The sequence below is a fragment of the Bidens hawaiensis genome, unplaced genomic scaffold (genome assembly GCF_021521415.1).
Source record: "Bidens hawaiensis isolate Kalapana, Puna unplaced genomic scaffold, B.hawaiensis_p1.1 tig00014424_1, whole genome shotgun sequence".
NCBI classification, from domain to species: Eukaryota; Viridiplantae; Streptophyta; class Magnoliopsida; order Asterales; family Asteraceae; genus Bidens; species Bidens hawaiensis.
This window is the reverse complement of record NW_027492254.1, coordinates 56348-75408: the sequence shown is the minus strand read 5'-3', so window position 1 is coordinate 75408 and position 19061 is coordinate 56348. Positions and strand designations below refer to the sequence as shown.

Genomic DNA, 19061 nt, shown 5'->3' with positions numbered 1-19061 from the left:
TCAAGTACCACGTGAGTCCTCCATGAAGCCTTGCCTTACGAGGCCCTACACTCCACCGACCGAGACCGGGGAAGTGACCACCAAAGGTAGCAAGGGGTGTATATTATATATATGTTGTATAACAAGCTTCAAGTGTTAATAAGAGCTAACAAATTGATTAAAATGAAAGACTATGGTCAGTTTGACATTGGAAATTCAAACCTCCAAGAACATGAAGAACAACCTTTAATCTTAATCATTGAGAGAGAATTTAGAGTTGTAGCAGATGTAAAATGAAGGAAATTGGTGTGTGTATATATAGGGTAAGGGTCAAGGGTTCTTTCTAAGGTTCCTTTTATGTTTGCATGCAAATAGGTTGGTTAAACAAGCAAGCAAAGCACAAAACAACAAGAAAATTCAAAGTTGATGCCGCAGGTGAGTCCCCACGCCACGCGACCAGACCCCCTGCCCTGGATGCGCGGCGCGGAGTGGTCTGGGGTGGGGTGGGTTGGTCCAGCTCGTCTTGCATGGTTCGTTTTGCATCCCGGAAGTTCATTTTCGATGTAATTTGAGTGTTTTAAAGGCGTTTTAGAATCCGTAACAGGGGTTTTTCAAATTGAACAAGCGGGAAAGATTTAGTAACATAAAATCTAATATTTTATATATTTGAAACGTTCGGGATATAAATCGGGTCGGTTTACAACATAAAAACAAATACAAGATAACCCGAAATTGACGAATGTCACATATATGAATTACTAATATTCGGCAAGAAACTCACTACTAGTGATATTCCCCTTACAGTTACTACATGCCCGTCAAAATATAACTTTGTTAACATTACTTCGTCAAGAAGTAATGTTTTATGAAAACTCTTTATAAATGCTTAAAATATTTTCAAGGTTAAAGGTCATAGCCTCGTCTAATGTCTAAGCAATAACTTAAATAACTTAAACATAAGTCCTACCTTAAACGAGTATTCGAGATACTAATAACAAGAAAAGAGTGACAATTTGACGGGTAGGATCTTGATATAAGCTCGCTTAAATGATCGATAACTCGTTTGGGACTTCGATACTTGCACATACTTCGAGGAAACAGAACGTCGGCTCGTCGTAACAATCAGGCATGATTCCCTACACTAAGTATGTGTGTTATGAAGGTGATTTTGGGATGAATTGGGTTCAATATCGTAACCTCCTATTTATAGGCATATTTTACACTTCATCGCGATACGCGATGGAGTCTTTATGTGGTCGTCGCGTATCGCGACACCACAATTTCTGCAAGGATGCGACGTGTTGACACGTGGCCTGTCAAAATGTGCCACGTTTTGACACGTGGTTGTACACGTGTACCCGGTTGCTTAACATGGTCATCGCGTAACGCGATGATCCTATGGGTTTGGTCATCTCGTATCGCGAAGCCGCCCAAGCATCGATTTCAGTGAAGATCCATCGCACATCGCGATGGCTCTTTAATTGTCCCATCACGTATCGCGATGGGGTCCAGATTTCCATAATTTCATTTTAAGTCCCTATGCTTTAAGATTTGGCATTTTTAACTTAATTCTATAATGGGTATCTTATGTGGTGTTACAAGAGAGTCTCATCAAAGTTGGCAGTTTTGGTCTCGTTCTTTTGTGATTATGGATCTATTCGTTTGTTTATCGGATCATTGTGTTAATGGTCTGAGTTTATCGTAGTAATTATCCGGTTTGTATTTCTCCATTCTTGTATTGATGTTCTTGAACAAATAACCATTTTGGTTTGGGATCAATTAGATTATAAGTTTGTGACAATATATTTATTCAATGTAATGATTAAACAGATGAAGTTAAATGAAGATTCTAGTTCTCAATTGATTATGTATGATTATCTCCCGTATTATGGGGGTTGTGTTTCTTTTTCGTGTCTAATATTTAAATTTTTTGAATTTTAATTTTATTTATTGTAACAACATTAATAATTGGTAAGATTAATTTTTAATATAATGAGATGTTATAACCCGTTTAAAAGTCATGAGTTTGAGACCCATGTCCCGCTTATTTTTTTTATTTTTTTTACTACAAAATTGTTTTTAAATATAAATAATATCTTTTTCTTAAAAAATTGGATAATAATTTTTAGTATATCCATATTTTATGGATTTTCATATCAAATATTTGGTGAGATTAATTTTTAATATAATGAGATGTTATAACACGTTTAAGGTTATCTGGGTTTGGTGAGACTCATACTCATGAATTCGGGTCAAATGCATGAGAAGTCTTCATTTACAAATAAAACAATCTGTTGGCTTGAGAAAATATAATAAGCAAACATAGAGTTTTTAAAGGTTTCGTTTATATATATTTATGATTAAGATTCTTAATTTTATAGTTTTTCTTTTCTTTTCCTTTTTTTTTGCACGCAACATGTATTGTAATTTAGTTACATCCTCATATGTTGTTTTATATTATTTGTTTATAATATTTATATATTTGTTTAAATTATAATTTTAGTTATTGTAAGAAAATTAATAATATACCTAGGATTTGATGATAAAGGGGTTTTATAAATAAATGAGATGTTATACTCGGTTTAAAAGTTATCTGGGTTTAATGAGACCCATGACCCGCTCATTTATTTTTTTTACTGCAAAATTGTTTCTTAAAATAAATAATATCTTTTTTTTAAAAAAAAATATATATTCATTTTTAGTATATCCCTATTTTATAGGATTTTCATATTAAATATTTGATAAAATTATTTTTTAGTATAATGAGATGTTATAACCCCTTTAAGAGCTATCTGGGTTTGGTGAGACTCATACACATGAATTCAGTTCAAATGCATGAGAAACATTCATTTAAGAATAAAACAATCTGATGACTTGAGAAAATTTAAGAATCTTTCGTTTATATATATTTAAGATTAAGATATAGCTCCGGTTTACATTCCACAATCTTCTCTATGTTCCTTTATTTCACTTTGTATTTTGTAAAACAATAACTTAAACAATATTCCTGTTTTTATATATTTATAAAGTAACAATATTTTACTGAAAAGCATCATGCAGTTGTTATAAACACCCTTAATGTAAACAATGTAAACAATATACATAGTTCATGTACTGCTGGGACCTTCTAACCGAATATAATCGTACATGATAGCTTGAAACGGGCTTTGTGATCGTGGTTGTGTGAAATAAAAGGTGTTGTCTCCTTCTAAGAGTAGAGAACCCAAAACATCAACATTGTACAACCAATACAACCCATGAATCCCATGCCTTGGAATCGCATTATCCCGCCCTATCAGTCCTGTTGTAAAGAGAGGACGAGGTTTATTTCGATCATTTACCCGAACCTACAAAAAAAGTTTACCATTAATAGATAATCAACGATTTTTATAGAAAAAAAACACATAATGAAACTTTGCGAACTTTATACGCGCTTGTGGAGGTTTAATTGTGTATATACCTGTAATTCTGCTATAGATGCACCAGCCAACGCTATTCGTAGTTTATAAGTAGCAGTCTGTTGGACGTTTTCTAGCTTAAACTTGATCTGCCATGTCGTTCCTTCATACGAGTTATCCTCTTTTTTTCTATAATGTGAAAATGAAATAAATAAACACTGGGGTGACTAGGAGATGGTGAACAAATGCTATTAATTATTTGGTCAAACTTTTCTATTGCATTTTAGCAACTAGTCTCCAAACCATAAAAATATTGTAAAACTCTTTTTATTATTCCTGATGGCAAATTAACTCTATTAGAGATGTCTTATTAAGGTGTTTATTCTAAATCAGATGGTTCGATCATACCAGTAGACCAATAGGTCATGCATGGGTATCGTTTTAAGAAATAGTTCAAGGATTATGAAATTAATTCTAATATGTTAGTGTATGATGCCAGTAGTTCATTTATCTCGTGTCTATTGTGTCTGTAATCGTTACTTTGCTCTTATGTTTTGATGAACATGTTAGTGTAGTCGTTTGGTTTTGGCGAACTTGTAATGTGGCGAAGTTAGGGACAACTTCGCCTAGGGTGTTAGGCGAAGTTGTCGTTGTATATAACCTAACTTCGGCCGTTCTCTAGACAGTCTTCTTGGCAGTTTTGTTTTGCAAGCTAACGTGATACTTGTTTGGTGTTTTTGGTTCTTTACATCCATATAACAAGTAGTCATTGTGTTTACGTGTTTTGTGTTGTTTACGTATTACTCGTGTAAACACTCATATCGTATACGTAGGGGATTCCGCACCCTCGTGTTACGAGATACTCCTGTGTAGATCCGGCTGGGAACCTACATAATAATTTGATGGTTTCAACTAGTTTTTATTAGCTACGCGTTAGAGACTTGTACCTAGGAACTTGAGCATAAAACCAGTCTTTGCTATAGTCACTCTCTCCAATTGTGTATATCAAGTCTCCTTGAGTGTACAACTCCCCATACCTTTCCCACAAACCATATTGCCTAAATCTGCTGAGAATGGCCAAGAAAAAAAAACAGTCTCAGAATAATGAAACATGAATAACTCCTCATTATGCATGATGCACATACAAATAAACCAAAAAAATACATAACTTGGAAGGATTATGCATAATAACATATTGTTGATATTGTTATTATATTTGAAAATAGTTCTAACTCGGAAAACATTATAACATGGATGTCTTGTACGCTATGTACGATACACCCATTATAACTATAGGGCACACGAACCCGTTGTCACTAGTAACAAGGGTTCGTGAAGACCCCATATTAGCAATATCTACCTTTTAAAGGTGCGCGCATGACTAATCTCATGAAAAATGAATCTAATTGAATCTAAAATATGTAAAACTAACTTTTGAGGTTGATCAAGAAAGAGTTTGTTCACGAATTGCAGATTAGGATCCGGGACATAAAATTCTGCAGCTGATCGATCAGGGATCCCTATCTCCCAAAGTGTAGGACCGCTTCTTGGTGGCTCGTACACGAGTGTACCAATATTAATATTACAACCTAGTATTTTACAAAGTTGAATAAGATTATACGAACAGAGGTCGTTACGATTGAGATGCAAGATTGAGTTCCTAAGATCGTACTAATTTGTAACACATAAATAGTTTTATACTTCTTTATCTAACCTGGAGTGATAGTTATAGAACTGTCATTTCGGTAGTCACCAAGAAATCCGTAGACCCACGCATACAAGTTATAGTTGCCGGTTCTAATATTGTTAATAGAAAAATCTCCATTCTCATCCGTCTTCGCCCAAAATTGATAAGCCTGCTTGTAAACATTCGTTGGATCACTATCGAAAATATTTGTAATCATTTACTTTGGCTTATGAGGTTACACCGATTTCACAAACTCATATATATGACCTCAAAAGTAAAACTATACATCCTTCAAATATCTAGTGGAAAAGGGAATTAAATAACTCAAAGAATCACCTTGCATTCTCTTTGCCATGATCCAACTTCTCCGGGTGGAGCTAAACCGACATATGCCCCATTCGCTGGCATATCGTTACTGTCTACAAATCTAAAATAAGCAGTTTTGAGATAACTTGATCTTTCGAAAATGAACTACATCGTTGATCTTGAGTAAAGCGTATGGTTACCTATCGCGAACTAGTAATTTTCCGTAAACCATGCCTCTTTGATTTGACTTAGGAAAATCCTCGGATGCTGGAAAACTATAAGGCCAGCTGCTGGTCTCAACCATCATCTGATTTGAAATCAAATATTGGATAAGTATACTTGATAGATGTGGATACATTAATGCTTGATAAGTATGTCTTGTACCTGTCTTTTTGCATCATCCCAAAGGGTAAGAGGGTCTTGTCCATCTATCACTGAATTCATATATATAAAAACTGGTCCAAATACCTTCTTCCATGCCTCACCTTGACCAAATTTTGGAACTAAATCATCCCCGGCATAGTGTGCGCCAACAAAAACCTAGTCGGTACGTTCATCATATACATGAAAGCTTAATACCAGACACGGTCGAACTTAATGCTTCAGTTATTAGTGTAGGCAATATATAGAAATCTAAATGTAATGCGAAAACAAGAGTTTTTGTATTATAATAATTTTTCTCTCGTGTATAGGTTTTACCTTAACAGGACATGCGTGTCGAACTTATTAACGCTTATGTATCGATCTAGATTGATGCTGACAACATGGCTAAAGTAACTTACCGCTAGACAGGTGGGTCCAACATGAGAACAAAGATTCTGTTTCAGAGGCCCACCTGTTCGAAACTCGTCACTTGGTGTGATTTGCCAGAACCCTATGGAAGGATCATTTGATATCCAACCATGCACCTTAAGATTTCTATTCTCGCATGTATACTGGTACTTGTCATCCACCTACACAAATTATACGAAAACAAAGCCTCAAGGACTGCATTTTTTATAAATAAAGATTGTTTAGTTGTTGTGGTATTACTATTTACTAGTCTAGTAACAATAACATCACCTCTCCTTTGAACTCAGGTTCAACTGGATTGACCAACAAAACAGCTTCGGGATATGCAAGCGGTTGGCCTCTATCTGATTGACGGTCATCTGGCAATGGCATGTGTCTTTTCCTATCATCGTCCACCGCCATATACCAAAAGCTATGCAAATGTTACAAAATAATCATCAATAATACATAACTCGTTACGCTTTTTCTAATGCACCATTTCTTCTACATTGAGGTTATATGTAAAACACAAGTCTGGTAAAAAGACTTTATATATATTATATAGATGAGACTGCTTACTTGTCTTTTCTGAGTTTGAATGCAACTCGTGTTTCACCGAGACTAAATGCTTGCCATTCTTGTGAACCCAAGTGCTCGTATATGGCGTACGTGTAGAAACCAGAGCAACCTCGAGGCAAAATGAACCTACAAATGAATAAATGAACTAAATATGTTAAACGAGAGTTTCGATTAGGGAAAAAAGTATGAAAACACCAACGAGGCAACGAAACCTTTTGTCTATGTTTAAAGGAACAAATTTTCCTTTTAGGGACGGATCCCATGGCCTAGAAAAGGAAACCTCAACAAGTTCCTCACTTTCCACAATAACCTTAAAACTTGTTGCTTTGATCCTATTAGGAAAAAAAACATTTTCAGTTTTGCATAGTTTTATTTCATTAATATAATCTCATTACAACTATATGCATGGGTAGAACTGTTTTACATGACATGATTATATGAATAACTATTATTAGAGAATGTTGAGAACATACACTTCGAAAACTCCTGCCCTGCCGGAGCCATCTAAAGCGCTCCAAACCACGTCCCAATACCTACATTTTTACAAGGTGAATCAACTAAAAATGAATAAATTGCAAAATGTAAATGTTCTGATTCATTTGCTAATATAACATGATAGTGTTTGTACAATAGTGACACTAACCCTCTGTCAGATTCATCGTTACGAACCTCAAGCACATTATCAAGTCCATTGTATTGTATGCCCGTCACGATACCCTCAGGGTTCGATAATGTTACTTGCAGTATACCATTATCGATCACAACCTGAAATTTTTTTTGTCAAAAAATTATTTGCATGTTACATATCTATGTTTTGAGAAAGAAGAATATGATATACAAAGCTTATAACTAATCAATTTCAGTTTAATATTTAAAAGATAAATCATGAAATACTAGCTAAGTACTTAACAATGATATAATTTTAGTTTTGGGAACTTGTTGAATTATCATATGAAAAGAACATGCTACACAACAGTTGCGAATAGTCTAGTAAGTAGTAGTGTTGATGTGCTCATAAGTATTAAGTAAGAAGAATATTTACATGGTGATCGTCGATTTGCAAACGAACACCTATAGGGGCCATCGATCCAAGTTCGTTGATCGTTGCCTAGATAGAAAACATATTGACAAGATCGATGTCATCTAATATATATGATTTAACGTAACATATGATAATATCCAAAAATACACCCAAATTATATTACCTTCTTTGATAAAAAAAAATGAAACTGAAAATAATAGCAATTGAGCACAAATAAAATAGATGTTTTTAGAGAGGTAGGTTTTTTCCTTAAATATGTTTAGCTAGCTAGCTAGTTGATTTCTTAACATGGAGGAAAAGAATAGGGTGCTTTTTATGTGGAGAATAGTAATTAGGTTGTAGTGTCTTTACTCTTAGAACAATTGAGTTTGATAAACTTTAAAGCCACCACAAATATTATTTGGTGCATAATTTACAAGTTTTTTAGTCTTGGGTTTTCGTTAATCGTTATATATTATTATATATAAAATGTGGAAGAAAGAAACATGGATTCCAGGATAATGGATATTGACTTGATTTGGACGCCAAGATATATATAGTGGCTTATTGGCTTAACCATCAATTTAAATCCTTAACGTATTTATGATATTTTGAATTTGTTTTGTCAACCAGACAACCATATGGTCATGTTAGCGAAATCACAAAATATGAATACAGAACATTTTCAAGGAAAATGATGAAAACATGATAATTAAATTAGGATACTTTTATAAATGAACAACTAAGAAATTAATTACGACAATCAAATGGTATTAATGTAACAGCCAATAAATTTTGCTTATTTCCTTTATCACCATAAGTCAAGAAATATATCCCGACTCGAACTTAAAAAGAAACGAAAGTTATGTCCTTTTCTTCACTCTTCTTCCGCATTGCTGTTGATCCTTATTTGATCGCCTGTTGTTCGAGTTATCAGCCCCTTGTTCGTAAACATTCAATTGGATTAGAGAGGTTTAGTTGATGTCTTGTTTAATTTCACCATCATGTCAACTCGTTTTACATTTTCATCTAGTATAACTTTTGGTGAATCTTGATACTTTCTACTATGAGCACGTGATTGAAGTCATTGACTTCTTAGTTATTGGTGGTTTTATTCCGATAATCAAGATAGTTATATGTTTTCCTGCCTAAGTGAGTAGTGTTGTGAATGAACCAAAGGTCCGGCGAACTGTTCATGAAATAGTTGGTTGGAAGTTCGTTTATGTTCGTCCGTTTAATAAACAAACGAACATGAACAATAAATTTCATTTGGTAAGCTTAACAAACGAACATGGTATATATGTTGTGTTCATTCAGTTGTGTTCGTAAACATTCAGTAATGTGTTCGTTTAGGTTTTCTCACAAAAGTTCATTTATGGTCGTTTATGTCTGTCCAATTATGTTCGTTTGCATATATATGTTCGTTTATTTGAATTTTACTTTTACTATTTTATTTATTTACTTGTTTATTTATCACTAACTATTTTGATATAATTATGTTTATGATTACTATGTTGAGCTTTTTTAAAATATTTTATGTAGTGTACCTTCGAATGTTTGGGTGATTTGTGTTGATTTAATGATAATAATTATTAAAGTAATATATATTCATTTGTGTCCGTTTATGTTTATTTGTGTCCGTTAATGTCCTTTTGGTGTCCAGTTTCGTTCGTGTGTCTGTTAGTGTCTTAAAGTCCGTTTACAATATTAATGAACAGACACAGACAAACACGAACAAACTTAATTCCTCAAAGAACGAACAAAGACACAAAGTTTCATTCAGTAAAGTGTTACGGTAACTTACACTATTTGATCTTTTCCAAAAGAAACTAAACAATATGTAAATCTAGAGCTATACAGTACTATAATATAGAAAAAATAATTTCGGATAAAGACTTCATGTTTGGGTTCATGGCAAAAATTCAAATTAATGTCAAGTTCTCAACCCACAAACACAACCAGTTTTAACACCCTAGACCAAACCCAAGAATGCATCATACCACGCTATTCGCAAACGATCTCAATAGCAAAATCAAATAAGATATTATCCACCCAGAAATAATTATTTTTATCTTTTTATTATAAATCACAAAATAACTTAAAAGGGTACGATAAGTACAGCAAAAGACCTAAACGACTTCAATGCAGAAACACTTTTTTATAGCTCATTGTTTTGTGCTTTTTTGGGTAAAAGTAAAGACCCTAAAACAACTGCAATACCAGTTATTGCTATGGTGAATACAAGTCGCCTTGTTTTAAAGTCTTGTGGCGGAGGCCTTCTTCTACCATCACCATCTCTTTCAGCCCTTCACAAAAATTAATAAAACATTCAAGATCATAAACTTAAACCTTAAAAACCTCAAAAAGGATAAAGTTTTTTAACCTGGAAGTTTCTGCAGTATTACGTTGGTCCGAGACACCATTACATGTGGCTTCGTGAGCGATTATCTCGCGTAGTCTGATGTATCTGTTGCAAATGTGGCAGAGTTCGGTTCGGTTTCCACATATGTCCTGAAAGTTGAGAGATATAGCTTATTAGGATATTATATTTAATTTAACAACTGGTTTTGTCCATTAAAGAAGTCGTGGTGAATGGTGATTACTTGATGTTCATGTAAGTCGACCGCATGCAAAGGAAAATCACAGTAATCACAGGTCACGATACGTTGCGGGCATTTTTCACGTTGGTGTGCAGTTAGGATCTCAGGTTCCATTGTCTCATTGCACAGTGAACAAGGTACCTGTCAACAATTGTTCAACCATATGTTACAGTCAAGAATATATTATTTGCTTTCTTAATTCATGAATAAAATAATTAAGTAGAGAATATACCGGAGCATGGGTGGTCAAGTAATGTTCTTCAGCGTGCTTTTTGGGAACCATCTCGTTACAGATTTTACATTTTTCTAGATTGCGGGAGCAGTGAAAATAATGCAGATCGATATTTGAGGAGAGAATGGCTTTCCCACTGCACATGTAACATTGTGGTTGCTTAACATTTTACTAAATACATCAAGACAGCATAAAAACACTTTATGTGGTGAAATACAGAAATAGTAACTTTAAAATAGGAACTAATACATTAAACTTATGCCATGGCTAATGGTAAAAATAGTAATGCTAAAACTTCATGAATCATGAATAAATAGAGGATAAACTGTTTGTATAAATACATGCGTTCACTAAAACGGTTCCTAAATATTTAATAGCCTCATTTGAACCAACCACCATATATGGATTATGCATATCTGTGAGTGTGTGTAATTGAAAAAACAAGAAAACGTATTGAGAAAAAAGACAACCAAGGTCGAAACATTAATGAAAGGCAATCATCTTATGCTATCTAGTTTCAAGTTTCAACTATGTATCAGCATGATGACTAAGCAAAACAAAGTCTTATTTCAAACTTACAAGATATTTACCTAGAACAATAAAGTCAAATGTTAAAACAAGTTGGTTATGGAGCACTGAGCTTAAGGTTAATATGCACTGGAAGTCTAGATTCTACTAACTGGCATACTTCAGTTTTTTCTTTCATTTAATGTAACTAACTTCCTAGTATCTGCAACAAAAAATAAGGTGACCCTGGCACTAGTTTTTGTGTTTATGTTTATGCTTAGTCAGGTTAAACTTTATAGACAAACCCTTTCTATAAAATAAAGAAAAAAAGGTAATGTGATTTATTCTTAAAAAATTTTAAACTTAACAGATTTCGTAGACTCTGGTGTAAAGCACATTGGTATGATTAGGCAATTGGCAATAGCATAGAACTTGGTAACATTCAAAATCCATTGACTTAAAAGTTGGAAGTAGAAGGTCAAATTTTTTAGACAGACGCTGTTTGATAGCCTCTTAGCAGTCATTAAGAGGCTACCTCTTAATGATTCATAGCCTCTTAATGGTTAAGAAGTAGCCTTAAGTTTAAATGGTTAAGAGGTAGGAGGTAACCATTAAGAGGTAGCCTCTTAACCATTCAGACCTAAGGTTACCTCTTAACCGTTAAAAGGCTATGAACCATTAAGAGGTAGCCTCTCAATCACTGTTAAGAGGCTACCAAACAGCCTTTGTACAATCCCCCCTATGAGAATAACAGATTTAACTGGTGCTTGCTTATGTTTAAGAACTAAATGCAGTGACCTGTTAATGCTACCAATTACGATCTTTGCACATTCCTTATTTGGATTTTCCAAAACAATATAGAGTTTGATATTCTTGTGTTCCTTCAAGGTTAACTTTTGTTGCTCTATGGCTACAAACTGCTTCAAAAGGACCAACAAAGATCAGCTCTTTGTTCCTCGCGTTTACTTAAGCAACTTTGGTGTTTTAGTGTGAAATCTCGGTGTTTGAATTTGTAGAAACTACTAATGTTTGATGATGAGCATAAATCTAACGATGTGCAGCTTATAAGATTGACATCAGTGTCGTGATAATAAACTGACTCAAAATAGTGGAAAACTAATTGCAACACCTTTATTAATGTATCACCTCTGAAGCACCGAAACGGCAGGTAAGGGTGAGTCCCCGTCCCGGGGACGGCATGGGGACGGAAACACGGGGGAGACGCCAAGAAACGTTTCGGCGGCCGCTTCGGCAAATCGGGGACGTTCTAAGCAAGGTCTCGGAGACGTTTCATCCAGATTTAGGGTTTATTATTTATTTTTTCAAATTTCAAAATAGTTATATTGTAATATAACCCAAACGTGGGCTATTGGGATGACGGCAGGAAGATGAAACGAACATATATGATATTAAATTATTAATATATTATTTCATGTTAATAAACAATATCAACCTATTCGGCTATTCTGTTTATTATCAATCTTCAATCTTCATCAATTTTCAATTAATATCAACCTATTGGGTTTTTGGAGGTTGCCGATCTCTCGCTAGATGAACCGGAGTTTGAAAACGATTTGATTATTGATAAATGATAATTAATATAAACTTATGGTTGATATAGTTTTTTTTAGAGTCTGAACTTTATATAAATATAAATCTATTTTGGACTTTGTTTAATATATTTGTATTTTTTTATATTTTTTTTGCCGTACCCTTCCCGTACCCGTATCTTGGATTTTTTATTTTTGCCGTTTCCCGTACCCGTAACATCCCCGTATCTTGGTCCCGTTCCCGTTCCCGTGCTATATAGTGTATCACTAGAGTACATGATGAATTCGCGTCTCATATATTGTTTTTATTTGCATGAAAGAGAGTCTGGACCAAGCATAGTGGCAGCATCACATCATCCAGACTTAGTCAAATCACTTAACAGTATATCTATGTCATCAAGCATTTACACTAGTTAAAGTACATTAACAACTATGAAAGTTTAGAGCACATGTGTTGTTATCTAAAACTAAATAACAGAGTAATCTCAAGAAACCAATCACTAAACATGTAATTGCTGAACATCAAAAGAGAGTGTCATTGAACCCTAACTCCGAAATAACGTTAAATTGAAAAAGAATCAAGTTCATAGTGTAACCTAACCTTTCTGTTTGCACTACAGAAGCTTTTAAAGATTAAAAAACAGTGGAGCATAAAGCAAATGCCTCACAGAAAACATAAATCTTAAATTAAAATAATAAATACATCCACATAAACACATTAACAAGCTCCATAAACGCAAGGTAATCAATCAATAGAATAGAACAAAAGACTGTAATGTATTGTATTGTATAATTAATAATTACCAGTGACTGCAAATGAAGGTGGAGCGATCAGGAGCTACGTCCATCGTCTCAGCTAATTTAGGTATCTGTAATCAACGAATTGAATTGTATAAATTAGGGTTAGACGATGAAGAAGATCGAATGAATGAATTTTTAAATATTTATTTACATGATTGTGAAGAGGATCAACAACTGATGATGAATGATTGCAAGCCCTAACACCAACACAACGCAAATCGACTTTTTGGTGCTTTTTAGTATTTAATATTTATATTTATATTTGTTTTTTTTTCTTTTGAATAATTTGTATAAATACTCATATGGAATTACATTTTTAGTCCAATAAAGTATGACTTATCAAAAACTAGTTGCCGGGTATGTTGGTAAACCCCGGACGATGACAAACCCAAACGTTGTCGGTCCGGGCGTTGAGGTGGTAAGTCAATACAAATTCGGTTGGTTTCGGTTAAGTGCGTTATGATACCAGAACTGTAAACCAAAAATAAAACAAAAACATATAAAATTTGAGGTGGATCAATTGAGTGTCGCAGTCAGTAACACTCGGGCATTGGGAAGATCCGAGCATTGCCGATCCCGGAAGTTGAGGCGGTGAGTCTACGCAAATTCGGATGATTCCATCACATTGGTTACGGTACTGAAATTAAGACAGCATGCAGTGAGTCTACGCGAATTCGTTTAATTTCCGTTATATTTGTCACGGTACAGGAATTAAAACAAGAGGCAAAAAAAATTAAGGACCAATACATTGCCGGCAAGTACTCAATCAACACTTAATGACGCCAAATTTTATAATTGTTATATATTATATAATAATAATTCATTCAAAGCATGAATCCTTGTCATAAATGATTGATTGTCTAGACTATTTATGCATCTATGGCAATTTTGAATTTTGTTATGTATTTCTATGAAAAAAATTTGTTTTGTGTTCCTTTTCATAGAAAGAAAGTTAAAGTGGTAACCTTTTTTGTTAGTAATTTCTGGATTCAAGTTACTCATCGGTAAACTTGAGAGACCAATATTGACAAGTAAATTACAGTTGGTTATATTTCCTTATTGTATTGTAATTAAAATTAGTAATGTCTTTGCTAACAAGTTAAGGGTTAGTGTGAGTTATGGGTCCCGACTCCATAATAAAGTGGTAAAGGAATAGACGAAAAGTAATATAATAAATTATTCATATAGAACCAGTTAGAATCAATGGATTCATGGTAAAAATCTCTTTGGTGTGTATTTTAGTAGATTTTCTTTTGCTGCTATAGGGATCAAATGATCCAAGTTAGAATTTTATCAAGAGAGAAACCAAGTTATGGTTTAAGAGATTCCATGTATTTTGAGCTATATTTCTTTCTTTTTTTTATTGATATTAAGAGTTATTAAATACTCATTTTGTGTATGTTTTTGGTTTAATGAGTATCAATCAATTTGTTCTTGATTCTTTATTTTCGTCGACTTGTATCTAAGATAGGCCTTCGTGAGAGAACAAAGTAAAAAGGGTTTGTTAGATAATCAGATACGCCTTTTATGTTAACCCCGTGTAGCTTGAAACCAAACAAGTCGGCAAGGCTCAGCTCGAAATAACCCCCACCGAGCTGAAAATCGAGTTCATACTCAACTCATTCACAACTTGTGGCTCAATTTTGCTCATTTTGAATTCAAATCAATACAAAAGAACCACAATCTAAACAAAAAATACAAAAGGGGAGCCATTACTCATTACAGGGGAGAATAGAAAGATTAGGTCTTCTTCAATCTTAATGCTATCATACTTTGGTCTAAACAAAAAGATCATGATTCATTTCATTACTATGCTTCCACACCACACCAAACACATATAACCTCTGCATTCAAGTTTACTTGCCTACATTTTTCAGTCAAAAACTTAATTTTGACTTCATTTTGGGTGGTCAAAGGTCTTCTATACCATCTAACGCTGCTTGCTCTTACTTTTGGTTATCTTGGATTTTCCTTGGTGTTCGGTAGGCGGCTTCCAGATAATATCCTCAAGATTGCTGCAGAAGTTCTTGTAAAACTGCAATAATAAAAACGGTGTGTGATCTCAGCTGCAAAACTTTAAACATGAGTAGGCTAAACGGGCCAAAATGGGTCACGTTTAAAATAGCTAAAACAGGCTAAAGATCACATTTTTCAAAGTAAAAGAAAACAGCACACCTTAAGGTATTCACCACTTTCTCCTGCTGCTTTCTCAATGTCAACCATGACAAAACTAGGGGTCACTTGAAAAACCTGATTTAAATTGATACTTGACTGATTATTCAAAATATTACAGCTAAAATACAAAAGAGGATTAAAATTTCAAGAATTATAAACTCACTTCCAAGATAACTGAGAAATGGGATGTCTTGCTGGCAGAAAGCCCTTCAACCCTCATCTGAAAGTTAGCAATTATGGCATGTAATGAGTATAGTAATTACTATTTTACGCATTGTATTCGTTACATAATTGTTGATATTGTATACGGTTAACACAAGTTAAGTGATGTAACCTTGTAATTCCGAATGTGGGTCTTGAAACCCATTGACTGAGAAACAACTTCCATGCTCGATAAAACAATATTTGCAGGTTTTTGAGACACGAAACGAGTTATGTGTTTCACAGAGTCCTGTCAAACAAGCATATTTTTACATGCAGTTATGAGAATGAAAATATATTACTAATGTAATCTTTGTATAAAGTATAAACTTCATTTTTACATGAAATCACTCTGTTTATCCCAAATAAAAATAAACAAACTTTACAGGGCTAAGAAGTCAAACCTGAGCACGGTCAAACATGGAAGCCAGGTTCAAGCCTTGAGACAGAATTATCATATCAAATGCATTAAGAGACAAAGGACCCGTGCCTTCATCTGTGTTTTGCTCATCAGGCCATTCTTCCTATGATGCAACACATAAGTATAAAAACTGCAATTTAGCATTTGACCCTTTTTTACCAATTTATGAAATCAAAAAAGTATTTGCCCACCTCTGAGTCATCAAAAACAGCATTTACATCATCTAGATTTACATCTTCATATTCAAGAAGTCTAGCAGGGACATAATTCTTTTTGAACCATTCATCATTCTTAATTTCTTCAATACAAATACGCTGCAGATACACACAGATACAGCAAATATTATACGAGAACCGTAACATAACATAAACCATATCAATTACTCACTGTTTCAGGATTTGGATCTAAAATTCGATGAATTAATGATTTTGCTCCTACTGGAAACCACGATGGGCATGAAAAGTCAGCTTTATTGATCTGCATAAAGCAATAACAAAAAAATTGCACTTTGGTAAAAGTAACACAAAGTAACTTATGCAGAACAGATAGTTATAACTTATAACAAGCAAGAATAACAGTAAAAATAAACTCATCTAGAATTTTAACTTGCCTTATCATACAATGTGGTGAGATCCATTTCATCAAACGGGAGGTATCCTGCCATCAGTACATATAGGATGACCCCACATGACCAAACATCAGCCAAAGCACCATTGTAACCTTTGTGGCTAAGTACCTAAGCATTAATGAACATAACGCTACCAAAAGTTAAACTAATAACCATAATAATAAGGAAGATAACGAAGATGAGCGATTTTGCTAAAAATAAGGATAAGTTGCACCTGTAATTACCTCGGGTGCAACATAGTTAGGAGTCCCACAAGTTGTTCTAAGTATGCTGACACCCTGCATATATACACAAATCAAACAATATTATCTACTAACCATACAAAAAATGTAAATGATATTGAGATCTTACTTCTCCAGGCGATGCACTGAGTCCAAAATCTGAAATTTTCAAATTTCCTTGAGAATCCAACAGAAGATTCTCAGGCTGCAAAAGGGAAGAAAACAGTTATTATGAAAAACTCATTGAAGATGGAAAAGCAAAGTAAAACCGAGCACTACAAACACCTTCAAATCTCTATGACACACTCCTTTACTATGGCAATACTCTACACCATCAATAAGCTGCTGAAAGTATCTTCTAGATTCTGCTTCACTGAGTCGTCCATGGTGGACCTGATGTAAAACACACGACATTTATGAGCTTATGAATATCAAAACACATCTAATTCACCATGCTTGAAGACTTACAATCTTATCAAATAGCTCACCACCTGTGATAAATTCCAATGTTATGTAGATTTTTGTGCGGCTAGCTAGTACCTAAACCAAATATCAACAGTTAATTGTCATAATGGTTCCATTAAAACTGTTAATCTGACAGTTAGGGCTGTAAACGAACCAAACTTTCTGCAAACTGTTCAACGAGAAGTTCGTTTATGTTCATTTGTTAGTAAATGAACGAACATGAACAAGGAATTCATTAGATTAACTAATTGAACGAACACGAACATAGGCCATATTTGCTCAATTGTGTCCATGAACGTTTGATAATGTGTTTGTTTATGTTTATTCACTAGAGGTTTTTAATATTCTTTTAATGGCATTTCTAATCTTATCATACAGATTTAAGCAAAAGTAATGACTATAATTAGCATACACACTCTAGATGACGAAACCATACCTCATGCAGACGCACAACATTCGGATGTCTAACGAGCTTCATTATCGATATCTCTCTCTTGATCTGCAAACAATCATAACAAGAAAACCCTAATTTTAAGCCAACAGAAACTAATCGAATCTAACCGATAGCATATTAATCGAATTTAACCTAATTATGAAATAAAAAAAAAACTAACCTGATCAACCATCTTATGCTTGATAATAGTAGCTCGATCGAGAAGCTTCAAGGCCACACTCTCACCAGTCTCCGTGTTCTGAGCAAATTTGACCTTCGCAAACGTACCTTCACCGATGGTTCTTCCGACCTCATACTTTCCCACTTTCCGAACCACCATCTTTCTTTATGTTTATTATTATTCAAATTCAAATTCAAGCGAGCATTTGATTTAAAGTGAAGAAGTAGAATTAGATGAATGGATGAGAAGTGGATGTGGTATTAATAATAATGTTGGGTATCCGATTGGTATTATTAAAAGGGGGAAGTTTCTGGGTCAAAAGTGTTTGGCAAATTTAGAAATCATAATAATAATAAAGGATAAAGAGCGGGTTTGACCGAGTAAAGATAAGATGCGAAGAGGTAGGTCCCAGCAGAGCCCAGTTGGACCCGTAAGACTCACCTTGAAGAGGGACGTCTGCGCAAAGACCAACTAGTTCCGCAGGACCCACCATGCTCAGAGAGATGAAGACCTTACGCGCATACGCCAGCTGTTCCCGCAGGAAAAGCCTCCCAATGGTGAAGTAGCCCGCCTGTTCCCGCAGCTGCGGATACAAGCCATCAGGGAAGGCTACCCGCACTAATAGCAAGGCTACACGCACAAGGCACTAACTCTCAATAATTCAGTAATGTCACCTGAAGAAGGAATGAGCAAGGCGGGAATACTCCCGCCCAAATGAGCCAGTCCGTACGCTTCTGAAGGATCTTTTGTACTATACCTGCCAAGGTATGGACAAAATAGACAAGATCTGACCAAAGCAGCCCATGAACCAATCACAGGGTGACAGCTCACTGACAACAGTACGACGAGGAGCACGCTCTAGTACTTAACGTCACTATCAGCCGCTGCCTACTCGCCAACCCTCA

At 34.5% G+C, this 19061-nt stretch overlaps 3 protein-coding genes across 4 annotated transcripts; all 3 read right to left on the bottom strand.

The window, feature by feature from the left end:
- Positions 1 to 3086: 3086 nt before the first annotated feature.
- LOC143546694 (uncharacterized) lies at positions 3087 to 7813 on the bottom strand. The gene is made up of 15 exons (XM_077038305.1): positions 7763 to 7813; positions 7364 to 7485; positions 7194 to 7253; positions 6933 to 7052; positions 6721 to 6846; positions 6433 to 6574; positions 6153 to 6323; positions 5755 to 5910; positions 5571 to 5677; positions 5401 to 5491; positions 5092 to 5233; positions 4810 to 4966; positions 4325 to 4444; positions 3440 to 3566; positions 3087 to 3326 (listed from the first exon to the last, which is right to left on the bottom strand). Exons 1-15 carry the CDS (start codon positions 7802 to 7804, stop codon positions 3087 to 3089), a joined length of 1923 nt encoding a protein of 640 aa, XP_076894420.1. The 5' UTR covers positions 7805 to 7813.
- Positions 7814 to 9818: 2005 nt separating this feature from the next.
- Positions 9819 to 13482, bottom strand: LOC143546693 (uncharacterized). Of its 2 annotated transcripts, none has more exons than XM_077038304.1 (5): positions 13435 to 13482; positions 10574 to 10709; positions 10345 to 10482; positions 10125 to 10252; positions 9819 to 10038 (listed from the first exon to the last, which is right to left on the bottom strand). In XM_077038304.1, the coding sequence occupies exons 1-5, from the start codon at positions 13476 to 13478 to the stop codon at positions 9900 to 9902; spliced, it is 585 nt and encodes a 194-aa protein (XP_076894419.1). In that variant the 5' UTR covers positions 13479 to 13482; the 3' UTR covers positions 9819 to 9899. The 2 variants fall into 2 exon arrangements, with proteins under 2 accessions (XP_076894419.1, XP_076894418.1); XM_077038303.1 differs by having other exon boundaries at positions 9826 to 10047.
- Positions 13483 to 15337: 1855 nt separating this feature from the next.
- LOC143546692 (CBL-interacting serine/threonine-protein kinase 8-like) lies at positions 15338 to 18534 on the bottom strand. The gene is made up of 14 exons (XM_077038302.1): positions 18157 to 18534; positions 17979 to 18041; positions 17546 to 17617; positions 17363 to 17470; positions 17208 to 17282; positions 17081 to 17134; positions 16839 to 16964; positions 16616 to 16705; positions 16420 to 16542; positions 16212 to 16331; positions 15941 to 16057; positions 15770 to 15826; positions 15607 to 15681; positions 15338 to 15466 (listed from the first exon to the last, which is right to left on the bottom strand). The coding sequence occupies exons 1-14, from the start codon at positions 18313 to 18315 to the stop codon at positions 15362 to 15364; spliced, it is 1344 nt and encodes a 447-aa protein (XP_076894417.1). The 5' UTR covers positions 18316 to 18534; the 3' UTR covers positions 15338 to 15361.
- Between the last annotated feature and the right edge of the window lie 527 nt (positions 18535 to 19061).